The sequence below is a fragment of the Ambystoma mexicanum genome, chromosome 7q, assembly GCF_040938575.1.
Source record: "Ambystoma mexicanum isolate Mex_15411 chromosome 7q, UKY_AmexF1_1, whole genome shotgun sequence".
In the NCBI taxonomy this organism is placed as follows: domain Eukaryota; kingdom Metazoa; phylum Chordata; class Amphibia; order Caudata; family Ambystomatidae; genus Ambystoma; species Ambystoma mexicanum.
Window position 1 is genome coordinate 966477112 of NC_090941.1, and position 12955 is coordinate 966490066.

Genomic DNA, 12955 nt, shown 5'->3' on the forward strand with positions numbered 1-12955 from the left:
CGTTGAAGAGGTTTCTGTAGTATTCCAGAGGTCTGCCCTGTGTGAGGATTGATTTATATATGTCTGGAGGGCAGGCGTCCATGGTGGAGCTTTGGAGTTTGTTCTGATGATCCTGGGTTGGGGGGGGGGTTGAGTGTTTTGATTGACTGGTCTGCTTTGTATGATTTGGTGGATGTTGCTGATTTTGTTTTTGAAGTGGTCTGCAAGGTTGTTGCATAGTTGCAGTCAGGGTACCAGTATGTTGGTGCAGCCAAGTCGGTTCCTCATTGTCTTTATGTATTGAACAGTTCTTTTTGGGTGTTTTCGGCTTTGGTTATTTGGTTGTGGTAGTATTTCTTTTGGGCCTTTTGAATTTCCTTTTTGTATGAACGGATTTGTCGTTGAAATTGTGATTTCTTTTGTTGCCTGGTCGTATTTCTTCCTCCATTATAGTTCCAGCCTTTTGTTTTTCCTTTTCATGGCATTGAGGAGTGGAGTAAACCATTTTGCTGTTGCTCACTTGCGCAATGGGGTGACATGTATTTCCTTGGAGATATTGTCATTTGTTCCAATGATACGTTGTTTGAATGCGCTCTGCAACCTAACCATTGCCCATCCACCCTGCACTGCTGCATTTTTACTCTTGCAACAATTTCAATTCTCCTCCCAAATGAATGTCCTGCCCCCAGGAATCACGTGCAGTCTCACATTATCAGGCCCCAATAATCACCTACTCTCCCTTGAGTGTCCAGGAGAATCCTAGGATTTTGTAACAGCCTCATAAACTCACTGACTCTATATGTGTGCATAGCTGTGAATTCTTCTGTTGTTGTCTGTTGTACTGTCCCCCTTTTACTGCCACAACCTTCCTCTCCATCACACTCTGGTTTGCGAACAAGGGATCCTACATGGACTATGCTGAAGGCACACAACGGGGTGTCTAAGAACATCAATATTCCTAAATCATGGTACTAATGATATTCATACTCTGCTCCTGTATGGAATGAATACAAATTCGAGTCACCCTGCCAATATCTTCTACCAAAAAATACACTTCTACATCTTTTCCCATATGTTGGTTTCTGAGGCCTGAATGCACCGTGCAGGTCGCAGGTCCCATGTTGGAATCCCAGCAGACGCCTACGAGTTGCAGGCTACACATGCAGCACCCGAGCGAATGCTGTAACCTTTAGAATGTCTTATTGGGACCAGAACCTGCCAGCAGCAGGTAACACACAAATGCCTCAACCCATTATTTCGATGTTTTCCTACATTTTCTGGAATACTGAATACCCAATAAGTGCTTAACAGAAACACTGCGTGCAAGGTGCCTCTGCTGTCCCAAGAAGTGTCCTCCATAAACTCAGGCCAATGTACTCGATTTGGGGTTGTAAGAGTGGCGGACATCAAGATCATCACTTCTAATACATGCTGTCACGTCGTGACGTGCCTGACCTCGCGCCTCCCACGTTGTTATGTGGGTGGGCCCCACTTTGGGCCAAGTTGCTGGGGAAGTGACGAAGGGCGAGGGAGGGGGCGGGACGAGGGAGGTCACGGGGTTTCCTTTCTATGGTCGAAAATAGGCAAAAAAAAGCCTCGTAAATGTACACTTAATAGGTGCCTGGCCGAAATGTTCAGTTGTTTACTTGAATGTCTAATACTATTCGTAGTGGCCACTATAGGAAGACTGATTGTAATCTGTGTTTCTTTATTCTCTGTTCCACTGGCTATGCAACCAGCAAGGCTGCATGTATACAGATACCCCAATAGCAATTCCTCACGATGGCATTTGTTGCACACTAATGCCAAGCTACACAGACTGAAGTGGCCTAAAAGGGCAGGTGGTGACAATGTTGATCATTTCGTATTTCTTTTCGTCTCCAGGCAATGCAACAAAACCTCCAACGGCAGCGACAGCTGCGACCTGATGTGCTGCGGCAGAGGGTACAACGCGTACATGGACAAAGTAGTGGAACGTTGCCACTGCAAATACCACTGGTGTTGCTACGTGACCTGTAAAAAATGTGAACGGACTGTGGAGAGATATGTTTGCAAATGAAATCACCCTGTCATGGCTTTGTTTGGGAGTCCAGACATCAACAAAGCCCAAAGGACAAGCCGCCAAAGCAGAACCCTCTCTTGTACAGCAGGTCGTCCATCTTGCAAAGACAAGCACTTGAGAAGAGATGTTCCTAGGAGAGGACATCCATTATGTACAAAATAAAAGACACGCTCTTTTCGCTTCCAAGTGTCTAAGGGGTTCCCTCCCTCAGTGGAGATCTTTTCCTGGCAAGACAAGGAACTAAGTCAATTTCTTAGACAACAGGTTCGCCTTCGTAGAGAAAGCTTTCTTACTGCTGCCAAATTAGACTTTCAGCATGCGCATGAGTAGTGCTGCCTACTTTTGCCCGGAGAGGCCTGCATGAATACCACAGACTGTGCTGCAGTAGCTGCGTTGGGAGTCCCAGCCATGTCCAGAGTACGGCTCTTTCCAGCACATTCTGCGCAAGTGATCGAGAGATGTCCTTAAGAGAGGTTTTGGACATCATCGCAGTTGAGATGTGGTTCTAGTTTTGGGAAATTCAGTCAGGACAGAATTGCTGGAGACTGGGATACACTGAGGGCAATACCCCAGCCTGAGGACTTGTCATAAAGAGACATGTGGGCACTGCTTTTAGGAGCTATGTACAGCGTGGGACGGCAGCCGCTCGGGGCAGCCATGTTTGCAGCACATGTACGTAGGGTCTAGATGTGCCAGCAGCGCTGTACCACTATCTGTGGATGTACATAGTGTCTTTTGTATGCTGAAAATACTGAGATATTTATAAACATAATAACATCTGCTTCCTTCTAATACGTCACATATGCAAATATATATATATATATATATATATCTATTAAACGAATGTAAAAAGTAACACAGATGAAAGTACCCATAGGTTTATAAAACAAGAAGCTTTTACATGTTTACTGAATTTTTAATCAAAGCCTACATCCTGTGGGAGAAATAGAAAATTCCTCCTTGACTCGGGAATAGGTCATGTTGTCACATGAGCGGAAGTCACTATCAACAGATTAGATGATGATTCTGAGAAAGGACCTGTTATAGCTTTCTGGTCTCTGGTCACAAAGTACTTAAAGAGGTTGGTAGCAAAATGGAATTATTTGAAAATACCACAAGCATTGTCAAAGCCAATATGTCTGGATTTTTAAATGTAAAATTATATTTTTTGTATTTTCTTTTTAATAAAGCCTCTCCTTCACTGTAGGGGAAATGCATCAATCTCTCTACGTTTAGAAAGCCAGTGCCACCCACAAAGAAATGATATACCGCCATTGTCACAGCATGCATCTTCTGTTGTCAGAACCGCAATGTTGCCAGAGCCGATGGCTTAAACCCACAGGCACTACCTGTAAATCTGATTTGATACTTGTGTTTGATGAAACATAATGTGTGCCATGTGCAGTGTGATTTTTTTAGGAATAATGGTGCGTGTTTAGCCGTTTCGTGGCCATACATTTAATTGACCAAAATATATATGGGGCTCAAACCTTATATGTCCTAAGAATCCCCCTGAACGTTGATATGTTTGCAGCATGTACCTTGTGTTATCAGAACTACAATACCACTCAATCAAAATCCAAGGAACACACATACACATGCTGCAAAACCAATGTTACATTGTTTGGTCATTTTAAAAGGTTTAATTCATGTGGCGCCATTTTGGTGGCCATGGATTTGAACTGCCCAAACAGATAATACTTCAAAACGTACCACATTCCCAAAAGAAATAGGTCCAAGCACTGATAAACATCCTTTAGGCACTAAAGCAACATAACATTGTATTTGCAGGAGCTGGTTGGCACCAGGGCCCGTCTACATATCAATCACTCTGCATGCTCCTGGCAGAGAAATAAAGCTCTCTCTACCTAGTGCTGATCAGAACGAATCTAAAATGTTGCTGAAGCAAAAGGCTTGCAAGGCAAAATGCATATGCTGCAAATATTAGAATGCATTATTTTTGGTAAAACAGCACATTTGTCATTCTTATCAGTATTTAACAAATGTAGAAAGCTTTGAACATTGTTGGTGGTCATTGACTTAAGTGGCAAATAAATGAAATAAAAGCTTAGCTCAATTTGTAAAAATGTCATATTAGCACGACTAAACATGTTCTTGTTTTTTTGCTCCATTGCTTTCTGATCAGAACTCATTGCCTCTAATCAAAGGCCCTAAAGGCACACATATGTATGTTGCAATAACGATGTTACATCAGTAACTGACCCCAAAATTGTCTGCCATGTTTAGGAGGTATGTTTAGGAACTCTGTAAAGTCTTAGATGTTTCGGTGGGCATGAATTGATGTCCCCACATATTTAAGACAACTTTAATCCTATCATAGTTCTGAGAATTGCACAGAAGCAACTCTGTTTATAACTCCACACTACCCCAACCTGGTCTGGCTGCTACACAATGGCACCTCCTGTAACAGAGTCATCACCATGATGCACTAAGCCATGCATTATGGCGCAGAATACTGCATTTCCCTTTACAAGAAATAAGAATACATATACATGCAACAGATTGCTGAGAAGAAAAATCAATTCACTGGACAGGGTAAACAAAAGGAAATCTTACAGGGAAAATTCTGCAATGCTCCAAAATTATGCAGTAGTCATGACTTCTACAAAAGGACCAATCCTATAACAGAATCTTAATCACTGACCAGCTAGGTGACATCAGCATCCCCTGCACACTGCTTCAATATCTCTGGAAGAGATTGAAAGGTTGTTCTAGCCAGACCTAAATATCCAAGTGGTAAATATTGCAAACACTTAGTTTGACAATTAGATTTACTTAAAAGGAAACGATTAGCTGTAACAATATGGAGATATATTTTTACTAATCTGTTGTTACTGCCAATATTAAAAGACGCAATGTGTAAGTTCCAAGACTATGGGCCTCATTACACGGTAGGCGGTGAACCATAGCGCAATTAGCGCCATGGTTCATGCCGGTAAAATACCGGCACCGCCTTGGTGGAAAGGGGAATTACCGCCCCATTCCAAGGTTGGAGGGGCGGTAATTCCCCCTTCCCCCATTGCCCTTCCCCATTCCCATTTTTGTCCCATCGGGCATAATGGGAATGGGGAAGGCGCTAATTACGGCAACGCAAATTGCGGTACCGTAATTAGCTCCCTGGGTCCCTTTGCGGGTTGGTTTTTAACGCCTGCAAAAAGCAGGCGTTAAAATCCCCAACCCGCAAAGGGACCTCGTAGTAAGGCGATAAGGATTTACCGGTACCGCCTTCCGTGTAATGAGGCCCTATATGTATATTGCTAGAATAATACAATTTACAGGGATGTCGAGCTATGCTATATTTCAGTCTTGTGCAGTATTGGGTGTACCTAAAGGAAGCAACACTGTTCCCTGCCTATGTATTTGCACTATGACATGTGGACCTCACTGTTTACTACACAAAGATGCCACCTCCGCTCTATGGAAAAACACAGTCATCCACCTCTAATCATTAGATGTCATTTGCTAAGTTTCTTCAGATATGGTAGCCATGGAGATGGGATCAGCATAGCTAAGTCTTCAAATTGGTTGAGGTTTAATACGATTGTTTAAAAAAAAATCAAATAATTAGAAATTGACTAAGCCATCTATAACCAGCTGAGGCGCCCGAGACCACTCTGGAGAATTGACTGAAGTGTCCAGTTAAAAAGTCAGGGCGTGACCTCCCTACCTTATTGTGCTCAGCAGTATTGCCACAGCTCCTCTGTCTCCATTTTGGCAAAGAAAATCCAAAAGTGTAACTATAAATTACCTTCACTTTTCTCCTATGTATCCATGGCCTGTTCTTTTTTATTTATTTTATAGCTGTACATTAATTACCTTCAGTGGCCACACAACGGCATCCACTGTTCACTATAATGATGTGAATATGTTGTTGTGCTTTATGGTTTTATGCTTTAAAAGCTAATCACGGGGAGGGGGATATTGATCTGCATGTGCAGGAGTGGAATAATGCTTCAAATTTATGACGTTTCCTTGACTAAAGTACAATTTCACCACTCTATGTCTAGGACATCTAAATTGTTTTCGTAGAGAAGGAACCTGTGGCTGCGTAACAATAACAACAATGTGGACCTCAGGATATTGAATTTCTTATTCTAACCCCCGGGATAGTTGCCCAAAATAAGGAATTGGTGAAAACACAAGTTCTATTAAGAGGGAGTTGAAGCTTCCATACGAGGATATATAATTTAACACGGTTTATCGTCACCAACGTGGTCACGGCACCAATCGACCAACTCAGTGGTGAACACTGTGTTCTACAGATACACTAACAACAGTACTATTGTTAATAATAAAAGGCATTGATGAGCCTTTGTTTTGGGGAGCGGAGGGTGAGGCGGTGCCATGTTCCACACCATGTCCCTTTGCACTGAGAAGCTTCTGCAAAAGGCCAGGTTTCCCAATCCTTAGACAGGCTTTGAAGTGAGATCCTTATTGAGAAACCCTCTGATAAAGGGTGAATGTGGGTTTGGTAGCAGCTCCAAGGAGGTTACCAGGCATTTGGTCGAAAAAAATTGGTCGACCAGACAAATGGTCGAACCAATTTGGTCGAAAACCAAATGGTCGAATTTTTTTTTTTTTATTTTCATTTTTTTTTTTTTGGGGGGGGTCCCCCCCAACCCCCTTTTTTTCTAAAAACCCATTTTTGTAAAAAACGAAACCCCGAAAAATAAATATATAATTTAAAAAAAAAAATTCGACCATTTGGTTTTCGACCAAATTGCGTCGACCAAATGTCATTCGACCAGTTTTAGGTCGACCAAATGTCTGGACACCCTCCAAGGAATGGTGGCTTCCGACGCTGTAAACATGAGCATTGTTTTAATGCTGTCAGACATTCAGATGGCTGAGAAAAATATAGAGGACAAATAAAATAGTGGTGAAAAGTGATGGGATGACATAACATGGAGGAAACGGTATAACATAGTACAGAGGAAATAGGTGAACACGGTGGTCGGTCATAATTTCGAAAACAAAAGGTCGAATGACAATAATGTTGAAACAATAATGTCGAAAAATAAAAAATCGACTTATTTTTTTATTTATATTTTTTTGGGGGGTTTCGTGAGTAAAAAAAAAGATTTAAACAATGAGGGGTTGGGGGGAAATCCCCAATTTTGAATAAAAAACGTAGTTAAAAAGAAATTCGATTTTTTATTTTTCGACATTATTTTTTCGCAAAAATGACTTTCGACATTTTTGCTTTCGAGATTATCACTATAAACCGGTGAATACAAGGAATGGGAGTGCAAAGGGTAGGGTGACATAGAAGTGACAGGAAACATGTACAGGCCTACTTACCCAGTAAACCTGGAAGCTTGCCATCATCAAATATCACACGCTCTTCCTGACTCTTTAATCTCTATAAGCTCATAATGACCATCTCCTTCTTTACTAACTTGACTGAGATGATAACCTTAATAAATGCTTTATTGGTACCCTACAAATTCTTGAAGGAAGATGTATCCTCATTGTGAAAAATGAACCTTAAGTTTGGTCTAGCGTAGCAGCATCTCAACAAAAATACAGGAGGTAAAGATGAAATGACAGTGTATTAATTGGCCAATTTATTGATTGTTCTAATATTTCTTGCACAGACCTAAGAAGCCCTTCTTGGAAATATTGAAACATTGCATGAATGTATGGGATTTAGAAGGGCAAACCCAGCTGGGAAACAATGAAGCGCTGAGCTGAGCTGCTCTTGGTGAGGTGGTCTTCGGTGAGGTGGTTTTTGAAAAGTAGGGTTTTCAGGTCATTTGAGAAGTGTATGAGGGAAGCAGACAGACTTGTGTGAATGCTCCTGTCATTGAACTCGATACTAATTTAACCCACGCCTGTATTTGAAAATAAGTGGCATGAGTGCGTTGTAATATAATTAAACCAGCTTTCCGGAGCTAAAGTTAACCTGTTCTTCCTGTTCCAAATGCCCTTTATATGTCAAGATATCATTTTCATTTTATATTAATGTTTTATTGCTGTGTGAATTTCTTTGTGTATGTCTAATTCTTTACCCTGTTGATAAAAATGAAAATTCCAATCCCCGCAGCTCCTCCAAAACTGGATGATACTTGCCCTTATTTCTACATTAATCTGTGTTTAATTCTAAAGCCTGTGATGCCTTTGAAAACATTGCTTCCAAAAGAGAAGAATTGAGAGTCTACAGCAAAGCTGTTTTGAAAAAGAAAAATGTTGTTCCTCTACTTCTCTATGACCATGACAGTAAAGTTCATCTGAAAATATGATATGATATGATAAGTCATTTATAACGCGCCTGTACTTCAGGGATCCTCCATTCTTGTCTCCAATTCCCTTTCTCTATCCTTCATGTCCCTGCAGATGTTACAACTCACTGAGAAAATAAGAACTAAACTGTTTCATCTAGCCTGACTCCCAATGTTTCCAGGTGTTTTCCCATGGCTGCCCGTGTGTGTGAAATGCTTTGCGTCACTTGGTTGCCTGACATTACACTAGGACTTTTTTGAACGTCAGCATTTTACATGGTGTATGTTAGAAAACAGAGAACAAATAAAACAGAGCTTTTACTGACATTATTTTGGTTCAGCATGCAGATACACCAACAAGCATCATGAAACATGTCACAGTGACACATTCCAGCCCTGGGGGTGGTATTGGTCCACACCTGAGTTATGAACCTGAGAGGCATAGCTAAGGGTTCATAACAAGGCTAAGTGACCATAACACCAGTTACAGCCCTCTCTCCCCGTCTGTAATGCCATTTTAATATGGGCTAATAACAAAAACGGATTTAAAACATAGGACAATGGTTGAAGAAGGGGCTCAGAACCTGGCAGTGATCATTGTCATGGGAGAATGTTGGTTAAGGGAAGACACAGAGCAGTGAGGCAGAAGGGTGGAAGAGAAGCAAACTTTATAACAGTTGTTAAGGTCCTCTGCAGACCTATTGTTCACAATGGATCACCAACCTTTCCATATTTTAATGAACCCTAGTTTGAAAGTGCCATATGACATGTTGGAGTATGGGTCACATGGTAAAGAAGTCACATATTCAGAACACAAACTTTGATTTCCAAAACAGGAATTACTGAAATAGTCCACCATTTGTGGTTGTGAGTAGAAACATAAGTCTGTTGCATAAGATCATTTCATTCATCATGCTCATCTTTTGTTGCAAAATTCTTGAGATGATGCTGTGCATTTACACCAACCCATGTCACAAGAATGTGATTCAGGTCCACCTGCAGGTGGTCGCTCTGCCAGCATTTAGCATCCTCGGAAAGACCCCGTTTGTAAATAGAGATGGGTGACAAATATGACCTCAGGTGGCTGTGCTTTTGGGTGTAAAGCAGATCCAGTTTCACTCCAGCTTCTCTGACATTTCTACCAACCATTCCTCCTTGTGGATGAAAATCTACAGTTCTTTTTCCCAATCATTCAAGGTTTAATCTTGATATCCGGGCCTTATCTCAGAAATTGATTTGTAGATGGAAGAGACTGCAATGCTGAAATCTGTATCGACACAGTTTGCAGTAGCTTCACAAAATTCACGTCTGTTGTTGGTAGTTGAAAGATAAATGGCTAAAGTGCTTCCCTGAGCTATCCCGGTACTGCCAAACCAGACCAGGTTGTCCCAGGACTAATAGAGTTTGTAACAGGACTAAGGCGTCTCTCTCCATGAGTTGACCTAGCACTTGTGGTCTTCTGTCTGACCAGACAGCCCCCTGATTTAAAGATTCTGGCAATTACATGAATGGGTTCCTCAAGCTAGTGGAGCATAAAAAAAAAAAACAATGAGTTTCTCAAGAAAAAAAAACGGCGATGAAAAAACCTGCGATGAAAAATACTGCGGCAAAATAATGTAGAACCAGCAAGGTATACACGCATTTCACCGCAGTATTTTTCATCGCGTGTTTTTTCATCGCCGTTTTCATTTTGAAAAAAACTCATTGTTTCTTTTTTTGTGGGGGGTTAAAAAATTAAATATATGGTTGCGGGTGTAAGGGAATTAAAAAAATAAAACGAGTTTTTTGGAAAAAACGGCGATGAAAAAACCTGCGATGAAAAATACTGCGGCGAAATAACGTAGAGCCAGTAGCAAACATGAAGAAGTCCCAGGCCCCTGCAGATCTGCCAATAAGTCAATCTTGTGCATGTTATTGAGTCTGCCCGAAGGACGTGTGGCCTTTATGCAGACAATATAGTATTTACAGTAGGGAGGCATTTGGGTCTACAAGCCCCTTGATCAAAACCCAACCCAGATCTCCTGGGGATGGTGTGGGTCAATACTTAAACTTTTCTCAAAAGACTTTTTTTTATATTGTTGTCACCTCTCTGAGAAGAGAACACCGGAACTACGTGTGGTGAAAGTAAAGCCATTTTGAACCTTTAGTTACCCCTTTCAACTTTCAGTTAGTTATGATCACCAGATGGATTCTGACACTTCTTTTGCACTTTATGACTGCCCCATTTATTATTTTGCCCACACAGTGGGAGATGTCCTTAATAAATCACACTTACATCACGTTTCTGAGTGTAACTTGACCGTTGGTCTCTGTGACAGAAGTCACAGTGTGTACAGACTATCTCTGAAGGCATGCAAAGCACACCTAAACTATGTACACTGAAGTATCACAAAGGACAAGGGGCAAGAAGAGAAAAGAAAATGGAGGGTGGTTGCAGTTACTATTAGCACCCACTACAAAACTCTGAAGGTGCAAGATTGATTGTTAAGTATAATAATAATAATAATAATAATAATAACTTATGTATATAGTTATTTTATGTAAAGCACTTTACATAGTACATATTTACCTACATTATTGAAGAAGCACTTGTATAATTGCTCCCCTTCATCCTCAACATGTCTATTCGCAGAATCCACATGCATTGTGCCCCTTCATCCTCAGCATGTCTAGCCACAGAGTCCACAAACATAGGGTCCCTTCATCCTCAGCATGTCTGGTCACAGAGTCCACACATATGGTGTCTCTTCATCCTCAGCATGTCTAGTCACAGAGCCCACACATATGGTGTCTCTTCATCCTCAGCATGTCTAGTCACAGAGTCCACAAACATAGGGTCTCTTCATGTCTAGTCACAGAGCCCACACATATGGTGTCTCTTCATCCTCAGCATGTCTAGTCACAGAGTCTACATACATTGCGCCCCATTCATCCTCAGCATGTCTAGTCACAGAGTCCACAAACATAGGGTCCCTTCATCCTCAGCATGTCTAGTCAGAGTCCACAAACATAGGGTCCCTTCATCCTGAGCATGTCTAGTCAGAGTCCACAAACATAGGGTCCCTTCATCCTCAGCATGTCTAGTCAGAGTCCACATGTATTGTGCCCCTTCATCCTCAGCATTTCTAATCACAGGATCCACATACATTGTGCCCCTTCATCCTCAGCATGTCTAGTAACAGATTCCACACACATTGCTCCCCTTCATCCTCAACATGGCTAGCCACAGAGTCCACATACATTGCTCCCTTTCATCCTCAGAATGTCTAGTCACAGATTCCACAAACATTGTTCCCCTTCATCCTCAACATGGCTAGCCACAGAGTCCACACACGTTGCGCCACTGCATCCTCAGCATGTCTAGTCTCAGATTCCACATTTGGGTGGGTCATTCCTGCTCATAACTAGTACTCTGAATTTAGATTGACTACTCCTAGGGAGGAACTCTATTCAACTGGAGATTTCATGAAGGGAAAGCAATACCTAGTGCATAACAGATGGTTTATTGTATTCTGTTGAATGTGTCCAAGGTGTGACCACCAATGTATTTATGGTCACCACCACTGTCCTTAACTTGCAACTTACACACAGTCCTCTGGATCACCAGAACTTACTTTAAACTTTCCACTTGTAGTCAAGTGAATCGGTCAGAGTTTGTATACCTGTGCTCCTGACAGGGCTTGATAACTTGTCTAGAATCACTTCTCAACTTTAAATACCCCATCAGTCTCCTCCCATGTACCCATGCAGAATGCCAAACCATATGTCCCCTTAGACTGAATAGGATTCTGAGCATACTGCATGCACCTTGGTGAGTGGATCCAGCCTGGCAAAGGTCACCTTGTTGTGCATTATCACCTATCGACCTTCTGTTCCCTCTAAAAACACTAAGTGATCGTCTTTTACTATAACTGTCTCGAGGTTCTGCTTCCCCAGATCAGGGTGAGAAGCTGCTCTGGACTCCTTCCCTACCAGGTCTCTCAGATGCGTAACAGGGAGATGTCCAATCTTTGAAGTTGTTGGTCTGAATGTATATGGGGATCAGTGCCGGGGTTGGTATAGACCATCAAGGAACATTTGTGTACAGCCGGGTGCTTCTGCCGCATACAGTAATCCACCAACGCAGCTCATTAATGTCACATGGGCCGCTCTGTCAACCGTGGGAGCATATTACATAATGCATATCCCCATGGGAGGGAAATGACCTCTAAAACCCGACTCACTCATTGTTCTTGGCTTCCAAAGCTTCTCACAAGATATTCTCACTAGGATTCCAACCATTTGCTCAATGACTGTTAGAAATGTGCCCTCCCTCAAAACCTCTCATACATTGATTTCGTTTTATTAAAACACTGGGTAGCAGCAGGCCTAATTTCATGGGTGGAGCACATTAATTCTTCATCATGAAAATATGTAAACATTTGAAAGTAGGTTTGGAGAAAAGGGGCATCAGAGCAAATTAGCCGAGCATTATAACACCAAAAAACACATTATCCAGTGTATTTACATGGAATTTGCAACACAGAATGTGTTTACCACACATTTACTCATATCCTTTTTCTTGCAAAATTCAAGGAGGAGGTATGGGTGAGGCCAGATAGGAATCCAAGATAGTCAGAGATGGAGTGAACTGACATAGTTTGTTCACATCCACTATGACTAATCTTAAGCA

The 12955-nt window shown here is 41.7% G+C and overlaps 1 protein-coding gene across 2 annotated transcripts in view; it reads left to right on the forward strand.

Moving 5' to 3' along the window:
* WNT11 (Wnt family member 11) overlaps positions 1–7972 on the forward strand; it is a 282257-nt gene extending 274285 nt beyond the window's left edge. For both annotated transcript variants that reach the window (XM_069640050.1, XM_069640051.1), the window contains exon 6: positions 1864–7972. In XM_069640050.1, the coding sequence (XP_069496151.1) occupies positions 1864–2038 (175 nt within the window). In that variant the 3' untranslated portion in view covers positions 2039–7972. The remainder of the gene's footprint in view (positions 1–1863) is intronic.
* The last annotated feature ends 4983 nt before the right edge of the window (positions 7973–12955 follow it).